We start from the raw sequence: 21,117 nt of genomic DNA, 5'->3' as shown, positions 1-21,117 counted from the left end.
GCCATGGGCAGGGACACCCCACACTAAACCATGCCACCCAAGGCCTCATCCAACCTGGCCTTGAACACCGCCAAGGAGGGAGCATTCACAACCTCCCTGGGCAACCCATTCCAGTGCCTCACCACCCTCTCAGTAAAGAATTTCTTCCTTAGATCCAATCTAAACTTCCCCTCTTTAAGTTTTAACCCGTTACCCCTTGTCCTGTCACTACAGTCCCTGATGAATAGTCCATCCTCAGCATCCTTGTAGGCCCCCTTCAGGTACTGGAAGGCTGCTATGAGGTAATGGTGAGTTTAATAATCCTCTGAGTGTGATTGTTCAATCTCCCTTTGCCTATCATCAGGGTGTCTGTCTCTGCTGGAAGATTTTTGTGTTACCTTAAAGTTGCACATAAGAAAAATCACAACTGATTCTTTCAGACCCATATTCCACCAATGCTAAGCTGCCTGTGTTGATTTCTGGTCTGTGATTCCAACCTAGGCTTTCAAATTAGTGCTCCACACTACACTCCTCCTGCAGTTGGGGCATAAGGAATAGTTGAGCAACCAAAGCAAGATTTCTTAGTGGATAAAAAACTGCAAAACCCCACTGTATAATGTGATTCTGTATAACCAGGTGAGGAGGAGCATCTTTCTCATCTCTGATGGCGTTAGCTGAGGCCATTGGGGCCTGTTAGCAATGGTCCCAATTCCCAGTGCCAAATCTGACGAGTTTGGCTTAAGCACCGCCAAAAGCATTGAACACTGATGGAGAAAGAGTTCTCCACCAGTGCAGGGAGGCATTATGCAGAAGTTCCCCTGTCATATTGTTAATAACTTCTGTACTCCACCTCTATTTATGTGTGTTAGGGAAGGATCAGAGAATCATTTCAGATCATCACACCCTACCATTGCTCTTGCACTATCATTCAGTGGTCATTCAGCTTACCTTTACTGACAGCAGTCTGATATTTGTTTCACAGAGAGGAGCTGCGCCCTCCACGGTGCACTGGACTTACCTGCTATCATTTGGTGTATTGAACCTGTGCTAGATCTATGATGTTGAGAGTGATCCTTACCCAGAGACAAACATAGAAGCTTTGTTGGTCCTCAGTTAGGTGGGCAAGAGAATGTAAATGTATCTCTGCAGATGTGAATATTCTTAATCCGTATGTGGTTTTGAAACATCTATTTAAGTAACAATAGTTCATGTAATCAAGACATGAAGTTTTCCATGTTAATAATCAAGCAACCATGACAGCCCTAAGAAAATATAAACTTATATTGAAGTGTTTGAGCTTTACATATTAGAATACTTCTCTCAACTCCAAATAAGTAGGGAAAATTCATTAGCCGAATCATAACTGTCATGCTCTTTTTTAAGAGCCCCTGAGGGCGAGCTCTTGCTTTGCATGCACGGTGATAAATATAGGTCTGTTGAGGAAAATCATTGAGATGTGTGGCAGCTTTGACTCATAGATCATATCTTTGTTTTCTTTTGTCTCCCAATTAAGGATGTTGTTGGTTTGGGCTTTTTTTTTTTCTTGGTAAATAAATTTCAATTAATGAAATTCCAGCTGTCTCATACATTATGGTGGTGTAAATTTGAAACCATTTAGCAGATGCCCATATAAAAATCCATTAACACATAGCAGGTTCCCTGACATTTTAAACCAATATGTCTCCAGCTGGAACAAATAACAGAAAACAAGTCCACATTCTTGAAAGATTTATGGCACTCTCTAGTGCAGGTAAAAGATTCCTATGCAGAAAAGGGCATATTGTGGAAGAATATTAAAATGTCCTATGTTCTTAGTTTTGTAAGAGGAAAGTCATGAATGCAGTTTGTTGTATTCATTTACTCTTTATACAAACTGACTGAGACTCCATATAAAAAGAGGAGCCAATTAAGATTCCAGGGAAGACAACGCTGTCTCTAGTTTTTAGTTAGTGTTTATCACTCCTAATCTCTGAAAATTAGTAGTTAAACATTCTGATAATTTACTTGTCTCTAAGCATTTGTATATGATGCAATTATTGAAGTAACTCTAAGACTGCCATAAAAAGCCTATTAGTAATTCGCTACTTAAAGTCCTACTAGCAAAGTCAAACTTGGGGAGGAAGTAAAGGAATGGGTAAAATGACCTTGGCTTGCTTACACAATATTAATTTTGGAAACGGGCCATATGAGAGGAAAGCAGGTAAGAGAGATACATAATACCAATATGCACAGAAACTATGATCGAAGAATATGGAAATACATTTTTGGAAGTCTGGTCATTCTGGTGAAGCAATCATTGCAATATATGCATTTTTAATGCCTACTTTGATTTGCCTGTATAAAAAATGTTTTCTTTAGGAGAAGTGGGAGACTGCTATGTGGAAAACAGTCTTTGTTCTTCCAGTTTCATTCTTAATATTTATTGTGGTTGAAACAGTAAAGCTGGCTTTTCATGCCTGTTGTGCAAATTCACCACTATGCAGAGGGCTAACAAGGCCTGTTTTCCAGTTGAATCCATCTAAGCCTCTAAACTGCAATTTAGATGATGCACAGTGCTTGTGATCACATCCATAGCAAAAGGATGAATTCTTAATATAAAATATTTTGTAAAGTGTTATCTGTGTAAGACTCTTCAGTGCTTTTCTGTGTTTCACTGTGATTTAAGTTATTGCACTGTCAGTGTCTTCAAATAACCATGGCAAATTCAAATTTAAAGTCAAATTTGGAAGGCAAATTCTAACAATTTACTGATAGTGATTTTGCTTTAAAATAGCTAACCTATGTCCTAACCACATACAGTTACAATAGCATTCCAGTAGTGCAGTCATCTATTGTAAGGGTTTAACTGCAAAGGTAAATCACAGTGTAAGGTAGCTGTGTACAGAACAGTGTCTGTAGAAAGATAGTGACTGCAGGGCTGCTAAAAGGATGTTTAGCACATTGCTTCCTTAAATGAGAAGGAAGGTTGTCAGATCAAAGCAAAAGAAAGAAACTAAATGTGGGTTGAAATCTTGACCCAGCTGAACAGGCTATCCAGAAAAGCCTACCAATCTTGTGCACCGAAAGTGCTGTGCTTCCCTTTGACTGTGTCATTGCCACAATCCTGTACTTGGCTGTCCTCTCTGTTGTAAATTAGAATAGATGAAAGCTGTCGAGCCAAGCCAGTGATGGAGGCTAATTTGATGTGATATAATTGATGAACTCTAAATCGTCCCACTTCTCTCTCTTGAAACAGTCTAACTGGAGCTCAAAATGCCACAGTACTTGGATATACAATCTGTCACTTTTATATTGAAAGTCTCGGTGTGGCAGCAGTGAGGGATTAACTTCACAGTATTTTTTCTAATCTATGGAGTATGTACGCACACAGACTGGTGCAAGCCCCTTTAGGAACACTACTGGGAAAGTTGGATTTTCTTGTTTGCAGCTGGATCGTGCACAAAATTGTTATAAAGAGAATAACAACCTGGTGTCTGCTGTTACAGATATTGCCAAGACAGTCACTTGGAATTCATGTAGTGCTTCTTATTTCAGAACTGAATTTTAGACTATAGGATTAGGATATTTAATGCTTGAAAGCTCTCTATTTCTGAAATTCTGATGTAGCTTAAATATTGCAGGAGCTTATGCAGGTTCTAGTCCCTGCAGTAGCTGTAGCTTAGTAGGTAGCAGTTCAACTCTTAAAATAATTCTCCATTAAAATGATACAAGCTTCAGGGCTTCCTTATCTCAGCAGTTGCTTGTTCTTCATACTTTCCTGTTCAAGATACTTGCACTGAGACCAAACTGCCTTGGTTTCTTGGTTTCTTTGAAACATAAGGGATTGTCAGTGACCTTACTTTCTTAGTTCTGTAGGAGTGCAAAGCTTTGCAATTAACTTATTGTTCAAATATTCTTGAGCAACTACTATTAAAAGCTGCGACATCTCACATCTGCTAAATCAGTTGTTTTAAACTTAGAATCCCATGAACAAAGGAGAGCTGCTTTAATCCACGTTATTACTCTGATCAGATGGCAGAACTGCATCTGTTTCAAAGCCGTTTGCTTCCCTGCACAAAATGAGTTTGGCTGTGACCACATGCTGTTCCCACTAGCAGTGTGTGCCAAATTCTTGCTGACCTGAATGTACTAGGTATGGTGAACAAATCAGTGAAGTCTGGAATATTTCTTTGGACTAGCACTCAGATTTCAGATCAGTATGCTAGTTTTATGTTGATTAGCTAAAACCCTTCTCACAGGTAGATAGGATTTGTTATAAGGATTTTCTGTACAGACTTTTCCACACTTCCTGATCCTGACTATAACTTAAAACTATAGCTTTGCTAGTAATTGGATTGTTGATGTGAAAAATACTATGTTTCAGAGCTTCTGGATGGGGCAGTTGTACTAAAAAAGCTGTCAGTGGCAGGATGAGCCTTATTTTTAAATAAAAAGGGAGAGAGGTAGCCAAGTAACACTGGCTCAACTTTTGTAGGGATTGTCTAGAAAAGCCTTACTTACCCAACACAGTAGCATAAGGTACTGTGGCATGCTTGTAATAGCAAGGCTAATCAGCTCTTTACACTGAGGATCCACCTAGATCAGAGCATTTCCATACATCCAGGCAGGACTACTGATAAGTGTGCCTCTTTGCATGCTTGAAAGCATTTAACAGTGTCAGTCAGTCAGTCATGGTCCATCACCAGTTTACCTTCCCTAACGGTAATGTCATTTGTGCGTTAAGTAGCTTCTAAAGTACCACTTTAGATAGTTGTATAATTGGCAATGATGCTGCACTTAAAATGTTTCATTTACATTATCAGTGTACCAGTAATCTGAAATAATAGATGGTTCTTCAGAATTAGAGGAAATAATAATGGCAAACCACCTTTGTTGGAGCACAGCCCAGTTTTCCTGCTCGGTATTTTTTATTTCTCTTCTGTCATAATTTTTTCACTTTATATGTTACAATTTAATTAAAGAAAGGTAGAAAGAAAATAGTGAAGAAAAATAAATATAAACCTTAGATTCAGTGTAATCTTGAAAAAAGTTCTTAAGGTTTTGATCATCTGAAGTCACTTTGTGGTGTAGGGACCAGATATGTTTCAGAAACTGCAGCTTTTTCTAAATTGGCATAGCTTCAATTTGGTCATTATAATTTGGACCGCATGTTTTCACATCAGTTCACATAGGAGACAAATCCAGTGCCTTCCTTTTTTTGCTGTCTTGCAGGCTAAAAGAATGCATTGGCATTATTTGCAATTAAAATAAACTTGTCCTGCACTTGAACCTGTCTTTAAAGTAATAGTATGTACACCCCATTTGACTTTGTCTGTGCTAGGAAAAGAATGTTTTAAAAGCACTTTAATTAAGACCTCTTTAAAAGTTTGGTAGTACTGACAGTAAAAAAGCTATACAATATCAGACTGTAATGTAGAAAGGGAAAAGGGAAAGATATATCAAGTGGGCTTCTGCTGGGATCTGATTATGGTGTTGTTTTAAGAGATGGACCACAGTTATTGCATGTGTAACTATCATTGAAGTAAGACTGCAAACATACTGTAGGATGGAATTATAATCTGTACAAAAGATGGGAGAATCTGAAATAATTGATTAAAATGCTACAATTCCACAATTCTGTAATTGGCAAATACATGATTCTGCACTGAGAAACAAGCAACCACCTGCAAAAAAAGGTAGGGGGAAATGGGCAATGAGCTTGGTAGAATATTCAAAAAATGAGGTGGGATGGTCATGAATCAGAAGTAAATGTAAGTCACTGTACTTCTGTTGTAGCAAAGACGCTAGCATAATATTATGAACAAAAAGATCTGTAAAGCCTGCAAAATGACCTTTCTATTCTGCTTTGTAAGGTTTGGGGCCCCACTTTTTGACACTTTGAGAGTACAGAGGGGAGAACTGAAAACAGGAGCAGGAGTAATGATACAGTACAGTTGAGAAGATTAAAGAGAAACTTCAAATCTATGAAGAGCTCCTATAAAAGACAAGAGTTTTGGATTTGGGTTTTTTTTTTTCACTTGTAGTCAGGGAATGCTCTTGACTGTAGACAGGACAAGAAGCAATTGGCTTAAATGTCAGCATGGAGATTTAATTTAGATTTTAGAAAAGACCTTTTCAGTTTGAGGATCATCAGGCACTCGACTTCTGGAGTGACTGTGGAACCTCAGTCACTGGAGCCTTTTAAAGAAACTTACACATCTGCTAGAAGGATCATAATCACACTGCAACCTACCTTTATGTTGGTCCTTTATGTCAGACCAGTGTTGGTCCTTTATGTCAGACCAATGCACAGAGGTGGACAAAGTGATCTCATGAGATAACACTTAGACCCAGTTTCTTTCATTAGTCCATATATACTATCCTTGAAGCAATCTGAATTGCTATAGGAACAACCTAAAACTTTATTTGTGAGCTGGGAATTATCAGCTTGACATCTGTTGTCTAAGGTAAGTAACTAAGGCTGTTTTTAACAGTTGTGATAATAACAGGTGATATTCATGGTGACTTATTTTAAAAGCAGTAGCTTAATGTTGAAAGGATACACTGAGATTTTGTTAATGTAAGGTAGTTTCCTAAGGTGTCTTTTCCATTTACAAAGATGGCGCGTTTTAAGTACTACACTATCAGCGTTAGTAATTCTTTAGAAGACATTTTGAAAAACATTCATGTGACACCACTGTATTGGATCTGGCTCTCTTTTTCTCTATGCACAGAATTAGTTTGCAGAATAAGCATTTTTAGCAATTTTCTGTGAATTGAAAATGGCATTTCTAGTTAACAGGAAAATAATCAACAGCTTGTGGAAAGGATTTTTTAAACCACTTGATAAGGAAGAAGTGTGCAGTTCTGGGTTTAGCAAAGCCTACAGAAAGACTTAAGTACCTCTAGAGGAATCTTTAAAATGTTTATGGTTATAGGACTGTGTAAGTATGCAACATGGATTCATAGTGATCTAAGTGAAAGAGATAATAGAATTAGATATTGTTTAGCACTTCTTAAATTTGAAAGCAGTGAATTGACTTTTGAGCTTGTTACTGATTCTTAGACCCCAAAGAATCTTCTGTGCTAACTTAATCTTCAGGGGAAAATTCTGAAGGATTGATAAAAACTTTATTGTAACATGAGGTTCCATAAATTACTGGCAAGTAAGCATAAACTGGGGTGCCATTTCCATTGTAGTAAACATATTTAGTGTTTTAAAGATGGGATTTCTGTTCCGGAGTCAGAGTTCCAAAAGCTAAAGTCATAGTAGATTCACATTTGCTCTTTGCTTGCTAATGTGCGGTACATTAAATGTCTGTTCCTTGGATCTAGCAACAAAATGACCTTTTCAGGGCTCATCTTTTTTTCTCATTTTTGATTTGTTCAAGGGAAATTACAGACGACTGGTATTTGGTTTCCAAAAGGGATACATAAAAACTTGACCTTTTGGAACTGTTATTTTTTGGGATGTGTACACTGTATTTTAAGTATGTCTTAGCTGTTGTTTGCCGGACTATGTCTAGTTTAAATAACCCTTCATTTTATTCGGTATAAAGCTAGGACAAGAAGTATAACTCCTCTCATTTTTTCCCATGATAGACCTTTGCACACACCTGAGAGCACTTTTTCTTCAGGCAATTTTAAGAGAAAGTGGCATGGAATAGGCCCTGTTATCTTAGGAAGTTTCTGTAGAGTCTATTTTGCAGTGCAAATAGCATGTCATACTATGTCCATCATTGTAATATCTCATTGCCTACCTGAAGGCACTCTTGTGTCAGGGCACTTTTCACTTAACAGAGCGGGAAATGAGGCGCAGGGAAAGCAAGTGCCAGGATTATTGAGGAAGTTCATGATGGAGAGAACGAATGAATCTTGATTGTGAGACAGCTGTCATAAGTATGGTTATTCATGCTATTTGGTTCCATAAACTTTTGTCCAGCTCTTAAATTCACTGTATTTCCTGCAGTCACATGCAATGTTGAGCTTATTTAACCTAAAAACCAGCTAATGAATGGCATTCCTCAGGGGTCAGTATTGGAACCAGCAGTGTTCGATGGCTTTGTCAGTAACATGGACTGGACTGAGTGCACCCTAAGCAAGTTTGCTGATGACACCAAGGTGTGTGGTGTGGTTGACAGGTTGGAGGGAAGGGATGCCATCCTGAGAGACCTGGACAGATTTGAGAGATGGGCGTGTGTGAACCTTATGAAGGTCAACAAGGCCAAGTGCAAAGTACTGCACATGGGTCAGGGCAATCCCAAGTTCAAACACAGGCTGGGCAGAGACTGGATTCAGAGCAGCCCTGAGAAGAACAACTTGGGGATGTTGGTTGAGAAACTGGACATGAGCTGCTTCAGTGTGCACTCGCAGGCCAGAAACCAACCGTATCCTGGGCTGCATCAAGAGGAGCGTGACCAGCAGGTTGAGGGAGGTGATTCTCCTGCTACAGTCCACTCTGATGAGACCGCACCTGCAGTCATGCATCCAGCTCTGGGGCCCCCAAAATAAGAATGACGTGGAGCTCTTGGAGCAAGTCCAGAGGAGGCCACAAAGATGATCAGAGGGCTGGAGCAGCTGTGCTTTAAAGACAGGCTGAGAGAGTTGTGGGTGTTCAGCCTGGAGAAGAGAAGGCTACAGGGAGACCTTAGAGCAGCTTCCAGTGCCTAAAGGGGCCAACAAGAAAGCTGGAGAGGGACTTTTTACTGGAGCAAATAGTGACAGGACAAGGGGGAATGGCTTTAAGCTGAAAGAGGGGAGATTTAGGTTAGATGTTAGGAGGAAATTCTTCCCTGTGAGGGTGCTGAGGCGCTGGCACAAGTTGTCCAGAAAAGCTGTGGCTGCCCCATCCCTGGCAGTGTTCAAGGCCAGGTTGGACGGGGCTAGGAGCAACCTGGTCTAGTGGAAGGTGTCCCTGTCTGTGGCAGGGGGTTGGAACTGGATGAGCTTTAAGGTCCTTTCTAACCCAAATCAGTTTATGATTCTATGATAAAATAGTTAAATGACTATAATATGCCTTACCGTTGAAATCAGATGATTTGGAAATTAGCCAAGTCAAATAGGTTATTCCACATGTAAATGAGAAATTGCTCTCCTTTCCAGCTATGTAAATAACTAATTTAGTTTGAAGATATTTGTAACACCAAGAGTTACAATGAGAAAAGTTAAGGAAGGCAATCTTTCTCTTGTGCAAATTAAAGCAAATAATCAGAGCTTCATTGAAATATCACTATGTATAATTCAGTTTGAGAAACAGAATTTGAGATTTTTGAAGATAATTATGTTTATAACTAAACTGCCTGTGTTCCACTCAGATGTGTGTAGTCATTTAAACCCTTCTGAGTTGCTTCTGTTGATTAGGTATGGCAATAATAATCCACTCGGTGGATAAAGAACTGGCTGGATGGCTGCACGCAAAGAGTTGTATTCAAAGGCTCAATGTCTGTTTGGAGACCAGTAACGAGTGGTGTCCCTCTGGGATCGGTGTTGGGACCGGTCTTGTTCAACATCTTTGTCAATGACATGGACAGTGGGATTGAGTGCGCCCTCAGCAAGTTTGCCGATGACACCAAGCTGTGTGGTTCAGTTGATACGCCGGAGAGAAGGGATGCCATCCAGAGGGACCTTGACACACTTGTGAGGTGGGCTGATGCCAACCTGATGAAGTTTAACCATGGCAAGTGCAAGGTCCTCCACCTGGGTTGGAGCAATCCCAGGCACAGCTGCAGGTTGGGCAGAGAAGAGATTCAGAGCAGCCCTGCAGAGAAGGACTTGGGGGTGTTGGTCAGTGAGAAAATGAACATGAGCCAGCTTCAGTGTGCGCTCACAGCCCAGAAAGCAACCGTATCCTGGGCTGCATCAAGAGGAGCGTGACCAGCAGGTCGAAGGAGGTGATCCTGCCCCTCTACTCTGCTCTTGTGAGACCTCACTTGGAGTATTGTGTGCAGTTCTGGTGTCCTCAACATAAAAAGGACATGGAACTGTTGGAACAAGTCCAGAGGAGGCCACGAGGATGATCAGGGGACTGGAGCACCTCCCGTATGAAGATAGGCTGAGAAAGTTGAGGCTGTTTAGCCTGGAGAAGTGAAGGCTGCATGGAGACCTCATAGCAGCCTTCCAGTATCTGAAGGGGGGCTATAGGGATGCTGGGGATGGACTCTTTATTAGGGACTGTAGTGACAGGACAAGGGGTAATGGGTTAAAACTTAAACAGGGGAAGTTTAGATTGGCTATAAGGAGGAAATTCTTTACTGAGAGGGTGGTGAGGGACTGGAATGGGTTGTCCAAAGAAGCGGTAAATGCTCCATCCCTGGCAGTGCTCAAGGCCAGGTTGGACAGAGCCTTGAGTGGCATGGTTTAGTGGGAGGTGTCCTTGCCCATGGCAGGGGTGTTGGAACTAGATGATCTTAAGGTCCTTTCCAACCTTAACTATTCTATAAAACTCAAGAATATGTGACTGTGTTGCACTGCTTATAGATACTCTCTGCTTTTGCAGGGCTGTCCATTTACGTAAATATTTCATTTTTTTATCCCCTGGCATTTGTCAAATGCAATGTGATCGGAAATTAGTTGATGCCAGTCTCCAGGAGTTTTTGTCATTTTTCCTCTTTGCAAACACTTTTCCCATAAATCTCCGATTTAACGCAGGGCACTTTTAACACTTCTGTTGTAGCCTTTTTATGTTATTTACATCAGCAGTTGACAGCACAGAAACAGGAGAGGAGGAGGCCAAGCTGTAACTGCAGACAAGTCAGGGCTGGGTGATGAATAAGGAGAATATGATTTTCAGATTAGACATTGGAAAGTCTTTGTTTCTAGGAGAGTAGTGCAGCACTGGATGGGACAGCAGTGATTGCAGAATTACTGTTCTTTGCTGTTTTGAATACTAACCTTGACAAACTCCTGGATGTCCTGGTATAATGTCTAAGAAAATACAAAACAAAATCTAAGTTCCGAAGGAAGAAAACCTAGAAATGTTAGGCAGTTGTTGCTGTTGTTAAAGTAATAGGTGTCCTTTCAGCTGCCATATCCTTCCTTATTTCTAACATAGTGTACTGAGACTGCCTGGCTCTGAACAGCCAAAAGGGAAACTTTTTTATTCTGTTGGTCAGAAGTCTTCCTAACATTTTTACAAGCATTTGTCACCTCTTATCCCTTTCCTAGCTTCCAAGCTGCCCCATGAACTTGGGTATTCACACTTACCTGTGCATGCTTTATGGCACGTTGGAACATATACCTTGCTTGCCAGTGGGCTAAATCAGCCCATAAAGGTGCCAAACAGTTACAGAGGGATCTTTCAAAGGATTTTTCTGTTCATTATGGCACTAAAATGGTTTCATCCTGTTCAGCTATCCCTATCTATCGGTCCCTCAAGAATGTCTGTTACTGTATAACAAAGAGAAAGTACAACTGTCCTGGTTCCTAACATCTCATGTACTTTATTAGGCTTTTTTCAATTAGGGCTTTTCTAGGACAGTTATGCTGGAAGGTGAAGAGAAGAGCATAGAAAAAGCAGTGCTAGTCAGAAGAACAGTATCCTGTTCCACATAAGAGACCAAGTCTTAAAAAAAAAAGAAAAAAGTCTTCTAAATAGGAAAAAGAAGCAAAATGGTAACACTTCCCAAAATACATAATACTTAAAAAAAGTCAGCCTGGGATTGTTGAAACATTGTATTCTGTTAATGTTAAATCACTGTAATATGCATTTTGCACTGAGTGTTTTGTTGTACCTGAATAAATTATGGGCATTAAATATTTTGAAAATAAGTCTAAAGGTTATCAAAGGAAAAAAAAAATTGAGATATTTCTACTTAAATATGAATTTTGCAACAGAGACATTTTCTTATAAAACATTATGCAAGATGCTATGGAATATTTCAATTCACTCCGAACTGCATTGATTAGAGAAGTATCCCCCATAAGAATTTTTTTGATCAATGGTGAAATTCAGTTGCTTACCCAGGCAAATACATTCCTGTGATATACTTAGAGATGGGGAAGCAGGTCCTATCTCAAAGGTACTTATTTGACTAGCAAAATTGACATAATTTATTGGTGAAGATGTCTACGTGTCCGTGGAGAGTCAGGTAGAATGTATATTTCCATGTCAAGTGAGTAATCATGCCAAAATGCTTGGGTTTTTTAAGAAATGTTTTCAAATTATATAGGTTTTGAGTGAGAAATTGAACTAACTTGTAGTATGCCAACATGTCACTAGTCTTTGCTGATGACAAATGTAATTCTGTGTTTTATATGAAAAATTCTTTAATGGGATATAAATTAATACTTTGCGATTAGTGCAAAATAATACAGATGACTAAAATTTAATCTTGTCAATACTCTTGTACTTAATGAGATTTAAAATTATGGTAGACCTTAAAATCAGGGGTCTGCAGTGTCAGATAAATGCTCATTGAATTTCTCAGTCCTATGCTAAGAAAGTAATGTTTTGAATTTCCTGTAGGTTTAAGTTAATATTTAGACACGTGTTTAATTCTGAATATTATAAATTAAATGTGTAACAGAATATTCAAATATTACATGTTGATAATGTCCATCTATTCTCCAAGGAAATATCCCTAATTACTGAAGTAGTATGTATTTAATTTTTGTTTGTATGATTTTTAAATGCAGTAAATTTTTTGTTATCTGAGTATATAAGTAAAATCAGCGTAATTCCACTTTCCATTATCCCATGTTTATTCTACCTCAGTATGATGAAATCTGTGTGGCTTTTTTAATCTCTTTGGCCACTGAGAAAAGACAAGCGAGGGTTTTTTCACTCTTCTCACAGAATCTCAGAATGGTTTGGGTTGGAAGGGACCTTAAAGCTCATCCAGTTCCAACCCCCTGTCACAGGCCGGGACACCTTCCACTAGACCAGGTTGCTCCAAGCCCCATCCAACCTGGCCTTGAACACTGCCAGGAATGGGGCACCCATAGCTTCTCTGGGCACCCTGTGCCAGTGTCTTTAAGAATTGCTTCCTAATATCTAATTAAATCTCCCCTCTTTCAGCTTAAAGCCATTCCCCCTTGTCCTGTCACTATTTGCTCAAGTAAAAAGTCCCTCTCCAGCTTTCTTGTTGGCCCCTTTATATACCGGAAGGCTGCTCTAAGGTCTCCTCGTAGCTTTCTCTTCCTTAGTTGCATGCCTCTAGGCTTCAAAATACCCATGTTCAAAGAGTTTCCCTGTTTCTTGGCCTACGAGTGAATTACAGGAATTTGCCCCATGTGTGACTGGAGCACAGGGTGTCACACCTGAATGCCACCTGCCATGTGATAATCTAACTCACAAGGTTTTTTGTAACTGGAACTTTGTCCCAGTCTTGATACACGGACAATTGCAAATGGTGGAGTGACCTTTTCCAGCCACAAAGCTTATTTTGAACATCATAATATCTTCCTATATTTCTTCCTCATTGCATCTTATTTTTCCTGTTCTGCATGTTACAGGGAGCTTTTAAATGCTGAACAGAAAAAAGCAGTAGTAGTGCTCCATCAGAGTGGAGCACTTTGATGTGCAGGGGCTCAGCTGCCAAACTCAGCAGCGTTTCATGGGCAGCTGAACATTTTAAAGTTTTCATTCTTGTTTACAGAGCTAATTAAAAATCTTCGTAGTACTCTTCTCAAGGAGTATCAAAATCACAGTGACTGCCTTGTGAATGAAAAGGTTTTACTGAATGCATGACCGGGAGCAGAGGTGAAGAAACCTGCTAGCCTTAAAAAACACAGAGTGTATCAAATATATGTTCCCTTATAGTCTGCATTAAGTAAATCTTCTAAATAATTGTTTGTGCATTTGGAGTGTAGGTAATTCTGCTCGTTTAAGTGCTTTCCCCAAGCAATTCTATTTGTTTAAAACAACGTTTGGTTTCCCATTAAAAAGCAAGCATTTGCCAATAGCTCTGTAGACTTACAATACTGTAATGAGTTCCATGTGGCAGGACTGCTCTAACAACATTGTTTTCTTTATTTTTTGTTAGGTTTTGTTTGTTGGTTTGTTTTTAGGCAGGAAAGCAGCTAGATACACTAAATTTTAGCATTTAGTGACTCAGTATTTTATGCTTTAAATTTCTTTGTCAAGTTGTTGGTAAGACTGGAGGGTCATAGTAGTTCTTTCTTGCTGTAAAATCTATGAATATATTGTACTGATGCAGATCAGTACTGATGTAAATCAGTATACAGAGACCAGCAGTTTCATTTTTAAAAACATAAATTTTAACCATCTAGATATTCATACTAGGCTTTTATTTATTCTGAATATAAAACATGCAGTTTCACACACAGACATTATCAACTATCCTTTTGGTATAATATAATGGGAGCCCATTTGTACACGTGCCTGCTGACAAATACACTGCATGTTTATAAAACCCAAGCCTTAGGAATGTACTGGGTATGCTTTAGGAGATTACTATACTGTTTTGATTTTAACATTACGAGTGCTTCTTTAGATTTCTACAGACAATCTTAAAATGCAAGTCAAGACCAAATGTATGAGAAGTATTACAAAATGAGCTTGTTTCTTTGTAACAGACCTTAAATCAAGAGTGTTTATTATGAAGCTGTCAGCAAATATTTGCTTGCATATCTTTTATTATTTCAAAGGCTTTTATGAACGGTACGTCACAGTGCTAATGTAATTTACTTTCAAATACCAATTTCTACTGTTTTAAGCTTTCCAGAGACATAATAAAGGAAATGAATCTTAGATCTTTTGTAATAAAACATTTTTGCAATCATTTTGTGTCTTCAAGATACTATGACATCCTGTTCAGTTGAAGAAGCGCACGACTTTAATTGTACGACTCATTCACTTTAAATATTTCATAATGCTTTTATTAGTTGCACTGAAGCACTGAAGTAAGATCTGTAATATCTAGTGCTGGTCATCATTTTTATTCATCATGGTTTAATGAGCATTATAATTACAGATTGAAGAAGAAATATGAGTTAGCTTTGTGGTTTTCCTTGGGACTTCTGTACGCACGGGTATGATTGGAAGGGATTATACAAGCTCTGTGAACATAGCTGATTGCATTTAAATACACTGATGCAGACTCCCCAGTCCTGACACGTTATTCTTCATCTCTAAGTAACTGCAGAAAAGATACTGCATAAAATTATGAGTCCTGACACTATTAACTCCATCTGGCTTAGTAGTGAAGTATGAAAATTTGAAGGCCAAGTGGACTTGTTCTTGGCAGGTGCTGTAATGCATGCATTACCAGTAGAATTAGACTTCAGCTATTTTTTCCAACTGTTTCCCATATTTGCTTGCAACTTGCACAAATAGCAAAGTTATTTAGAGTGAACAGTCAGTTAGGGAAGCTTTCATTTGGAGATTTCATCAGAGTTCAAGCTGCAAGACCATTAGTAGACAACGTAAGCCCTCCGGGCTGTTTTCGAGTAAACATAGATGATGAAAATTTAGTATAACTTTCTCCCTTTAATGTTACAAATATGACTATTTGCATGCTATTTGCATTCTTATGTTATAATGGGAGGTATGGTAGGGCAGACTAATATCTGATGCATTTTTTAATGTTTTGTTAAAACATCATTTTTTCCTCATCAGCAACTTATGCGGGAGCGACAGCAGATGGCCAGCCGCCCCTTTGCTTCTGTCGATGTAGCACTGGAAGTAGGAGCTGAGCAAACAGACTTTCTACGAGGGCCATTAGAGGTAGGAACAGTGGTGCTGACAAGGGACCATTGTGATTTGCATATTTACATTGCTAGTCTCATCTGCATCTGCTTCTGAAACCAAGCAGCGTCTGATTACCTGGAGCTGACAAGTCTCAGCTATGTATGTTATGCCATTTTCAAGGTGCAGTTTTAATAGCATGGCATGAGCTGTTATCAAAGGCCACTGGAGAATCTATTAGCCTGGGCTGGAGTGACAGTCAGCTCACCTGGCAGTCCTTCCGTGATGGATGTGAGCTGAAGGAATGCAAGACACAGGCATTAAGAAGGATGCAAACCTCATACTCAGTCCTTCAAGTACACAGTGCCCCTAGTTAACATCCATCTTAATTAACAGAGATTACGGTAAACAAACAAAGAAATTAATAAAGCGGCTGTGGGTTGAATTTCAGCGTTGGGTTTTATATGTACAGGTTTAAAGAACGCAGAGTATATTGCATAGTTTTGTTAGTAGATAATGGCTGTATTACTGCATTCTTTTATTGTAATTGCAGTACATTGGAAAAGAAATAATAATATGCAAAGCAATGTGATATTGGAATAGTGTAATAATGCATGAAATGGATTCTGGAAGTTTCACCTGAAAATAGAAGGAGAATTATAATATGTGGATAATAATAAATATCTAATCTAGGTTGGGCTTTTGGTAGATCGTAATCCTTTATTCATTTACTTTTATATACAATATTGTGTTTACAGTTATTGCTTTATCTTATTTATGGTGGGACCTGGCAATGAGATCTGATAGCTCTGAAATCTTTCAGGATTGTACTTTTCTTTTCACTGCTGCCAATTCCTCTTAAATTCAAAGCTTCTCTTACTTTTCTCAATAGCCTCTTTCAATGGAAGATTAAATACACTCTATCAAATCTCTGAGGTTCCTGGAGAAGTGAGCAATGTGAAAAACAGATTCATAGCAGAAAGAAAAAGAAACAGTTCTTGAGTACTTACAAATTGAGGTGCTCTGTCCTGCTATTGTATGGGAAGCAATCACAATTGTTCTTGCTGGCATAATTTCAGTACTTGGAATAGATAGTGAATAAAAATTCCATATCTCTTTTAAGAAGCATTGTTATTTTCTAACCAAATACTAGAACCCCCATGTTCTTCACCAATATCACCATATTTCTATCTCCTTTTATCTTGGAACAGAAGGCCTCTCCAGCTCCCCAGACTGAGGGGCACATTACACTGTAGTTAAAAGTTAACTCTTTTTGAACGTGATTTCATTGTTTCAGCACTGGTATCTGGGAACATTTTGTCTGTTGTCTTTTCAGAGGGAGGCAATGAGTGGGAGATGAGGCATCCAAACTCTTAATTCTGTATATACTGATTATTTAATTAAACTTTAGAAGTAAACATCACAAGTTAATTGCCACATTTTCTTTCCTTATATCTTTTATTTAGCACTCAAAGACGCAGATGCTAAAATATTTTAATTATATTTTACAGGGGCTTTTTAGCATTTTCTTCTAGTCTAGCATTTTCTAGTAATTGTTTAGTATTCAATTTCCATAGTGTTTTTTCCTAATGAATACGTAGTTATACACAGAATGAAGTTCATTCAGAGTTTCCTTGGGATTACAATATGCTGATCTATATCAAAACAAAGCATTGTGCTGAGGATTAAATGAATGTGATTAAAGTATTGATTATCCTTTTATGTATATTCTTTTATTAATCTTCTATTCCCAGTCTATGTTCAGTTTGCAAAAGGACACTAAAAGTTGTAGTAGCTATTCTGTTCTTCATTCTCAGCCCTCTTTCAGACTGTAGGGAATTTGAGTCATACATGCATTTCCAGGATGCAATGATTAAACAATAGGATAGTATGAAGTAGCTGTAACTTAATTCTGTTGTATTTAGAATCATGAAACTATTTTAATGATCCTGTGATACCTGACGCCCACTGGGATCTTTTAAAGTTAGACATCTTTTGGTAAAAATTAGGAATATACAGTATATCTCTTCAAAATGTTCCCACTGGCATTGTGAAGATCTTCTACTGACATACCAGGAGTTCCAATTTTAATGTTGGAGGGCTGCATTCCCTCACCTCACACTTTTATTGACATTGTGTTACTCATTTATACTTTGGACATTGTCGGTATACTTTTATTGACATTGTAATAACTCCAGCACTTCCAGTGGCAGTGTATTGATCCATGGGTCCTTTAGGCACATGTCCTTGAACTCTTCCAGATATTACTACAAGACTCCCATTCAACTGCATAGTAAGACCGCTGTTCATTAATGTCATCTGGCTTACATGGTTTTTTACAGCTGGTGTCCTAAATTAATACTGGTGGTCTGGTACATGGCAGTATTCATATGGCTATCTATGTGGTAATTCCAGTATGCCATTTGGTTAGCTTTTGTTTTATTATTTGCATTTATTTGTAAATATCTAGAGCAACTGTTTCGCTGTAGAGTTTTAGTGTGCAGTAGGTAAGGCACATTTTGCCCAGTGTTTGGAAAGCATATCTAAGAAAATAAGGGTATGAATAGTGTACTTAAAGTGATGGCCTAGTTTAGATACTTACAACACAACTGATATATTTGGGTCTGTTTTCAGTCAGCAGCAATTTGCCACAGATTAAAATAAAATCCTGAAAGCATTACAGGAGAGAGTTGAATCTGTTATTTCGGGCTCTCTTTCTGCTTTGGAGTCTTTACCAGCCAGTCTATCTTTCTTAATGTTTTGCCAACAAAATGACAGTACCTTGATATTAACTCCTTCAAAAAACTTTAAGCTGCATCGTATTACTTCTGTTTCCTGCTGTCTGAGTGCGTTTTCAGTCACTAACAATAGCCTTTGCTCTTCCCAATTAAACCATATTATTCATCAACCTTTTACCTCCTTAGGCTACCTTTCTGTGTAACTGAATCACAACATGACACTAACAAGTCTCATCTTGTCATCCGTTCTGTCATGTTGGCCTTACATCAACTATTATGTATGTTATTGTCAGCTTAAACCTAACACAGAAGAAATCAAACTTAGTTTTTCCCTTGCCCTCCTTCCCTTATTGGTATAAATCACTATCTTGCTAATGATATTGATAGCATCATAGTATCCTAATTCTAAATCTGTGAAGTAATACCAACTCCTGCTGTGGCATGATATTCATGATACGAATCTTGGCACAATTATCCTATTATACTGATTATACCAATGCCAGCATTAATTTGCATCTTTATCTGCTTCCATTGCTTTCCCGACTTCAAAGTGGTGAAATCTGTATAAGCTCTTACAAGAGAAGGTGAGAATGGAAGCAGGCCACCTCTCACTCTTCTTCCCTCGCTTTTGGGAGAAACTAGAGCAGACAGTGAACCTATGGATCCCAAGAAAGAAACAGTCAGGGGAGGCTACATTGAAGTGGCTGGTGTCCCAAGGGCAGCTAAAAGAAAAGAAAGAATTCCTAAAGTCCCCTTGTTTGCAGTTTCACGTAGCACAGGCTGTTAGGAGCAGAGCAAGAGAACACCAGAAGCACCCTGTCCAGAGAGTTTGAGAATATTGTGATATTTTTTTGATACCACCTTAATTTTTTCAATGCCAGCATCAGAAAAAAATGAGATAGCATCATAGATCAATAGATACAGTGCTTCTTGACACTCAGTGCCCTTAGTATTAAAAGGTTTTTTATTCCTTTCTTGTCTTTTTTTCTAGACATCTAAGTAATTTCCAGACCTGGTTGCTTTTTGCTGCTTAGTATTTCCCAAAAGCTAAATTGTTTAGGCTATCTTCGTATTATAAGCCTCCTTTAGGCAACATTTTTTTCCACTAAATATAAATCACTTTTAAAGAGTCACTTCCTCTGTGCTGCTGACAGTCATTTTAGTTAATCTGTAGGTTAGGTGAAAACAAATATAAACGTGTTGGGGTTTTTTTCTGTCCTGCTTTGCCTAAGTCCTGGGTATTTTTCAGCCCATTCAAAGCCCATGGATTTCTTTTGAAACAGAGGCAGATTTTTTTTCTTTAGGCCTGAGAGATAAGTTGGGCACTACTGTAAACTCTAATGTATGGTCATGCTAAGTCTCTGGACAGTAGCATCTACTATGCTGCATCTGCTGGAGTAAAAACAGATGGGCTATTGCCTGCAATAAGAACCAAGTGCAGATTTGCTCTTATGATGATAATCCATTTGATATCTTTACAGTATTGGATTTCCATTTTTTTTTTTGCAAATCAATGTTCTTTAACAATTATTTCTGCAGAAAAAAATGCAGTAAATCTTTTTCCATCAAGTTGCTGAGTTTCCTGTAGAGTTGTCACAGGTATTAGATTGTTCTCTACTTCTGACAAGGTGAGATGATCTCAAGAATTTTGAATTTCAACTAAAATCTATCTTTGTTTCTCTAGCAAGCATTAAGTAATATTTATGGTGCGTTAATTAAGTTTTGAATTTCAGGCATCTCTGATAAGTATGAAGCAAATATAAGCCATTATTTCTCATTTATTTAAGCAAAAGATTTGAAAGGTATGCACCAACACCAACACCAGTAGCTATCATTATACCAAAAATGGCTATTGGAAATCAGAGTGCCTTATTAAAACACATGAAAAACCTATAGCAGGGGTCTGTGAGGTTTAGGTAGCTGAAATTTATACTAATCAGCTTTGTTGCTGGTTTCTCCTGCCAATAATATGTCAGAACTTTTTAGCTTGATTTACAAATAAATAGAACGTAATCGTTGTGCAAAATTAAAGAAGTTGTATGCTCATCAACATTACACCTGCATTATTTTGATGACATAGTGTCTAATATCAAGGAACAGACTCTTCTCAACTGTGTTACAAGTCATCAGACTGCCCCTTGATATTCTTAGTTCCTAATTTTAGTCTTAGTGTCAGAGGATAACTTCAGTCTCCTTGTGAGAAAGTAATGATTTATTTAAGATCGTGATGAAATTGCCCCTAGAACTGTCATCTTGTTTCCAGTGACCAAAAGGCAATATGTGTTTGGCAACAGGAGCTATCAAAGGCCATTATACTTGCACTGTTTTACTTAAAAGTCATGCTATGTAATTTATATAGTTGCATGTGTTGCTCTTGCAAGCTTTTTGGGGAGATGAACTTTGGGAACTTCAAGGAAGATACTAGTATATTAATTATTTCTTATAAATTCTGTTTTAAATATGATCAAATCTGATTAGTATTTATTGTTATGGTGGGATAAGTAGACATTATCCCACACTATCATGTAGGTAAACCAGACATTCCCCTGGATGGGGAAGGATAGTTTCACTGTTTAATCCATCTTTATCATGCTTAGTGCTGAGGAAAGTATGATGCCAAGTGCAAGATACAGACTGTGGGCAGGTTCAGCCATGATCACACACAAAAAGTTTCAGGTTGTTCTGAATGATTCCAGGGATTGCAAAAGCTGTAGCTGAATTCAAGGAAGCAGGTTAGACACCTACCCTTTTTAATGTCATTAAGAAATGCAAGTT

At 38.3% G+C, this 21,117-nt stretch overlaps 1 protein-coding gene across 1 annotated transcript in view; it reads left to right on the top strand.

Annotated features, from left to right (window-relative positions):
* ATRNL1 (attractin like 1) overlaps positions 1–21,117 on the top strand; it is a gene marked incomplete at both ends in the record, with an annotated part of 528,973 nt that overhangs the window by 379,759 nt on the left and 128,097 nt on the right. The window contains one exon of the mRNA XM_080620626.1: positions 15,536–15,643. Coding sequence (XP_080476752.1) covers positions 15,536–15,643 — 108 coding nt within the window. The remainder of the gene's footprint in view (positions 1–15,535; positions 15,644–21,117) is intronic.

Source organism: Psittacula echo (genome assembly GCF_963264785.1).
Source record: "Psittacula echo genome assembly, chromosome: 6".
NCBI classification, from domain to species: Eukaryota; Metazoa; Chordata; class Aves; order Psittaciformes; family Psittacidae; genus Psittacula; species Psittacula echo.
The sequence above is the reverse complement of the archived record's forward strand: the minus strand, read 5'-3'. Positions and strand labels throughout refer to the sequence as shown.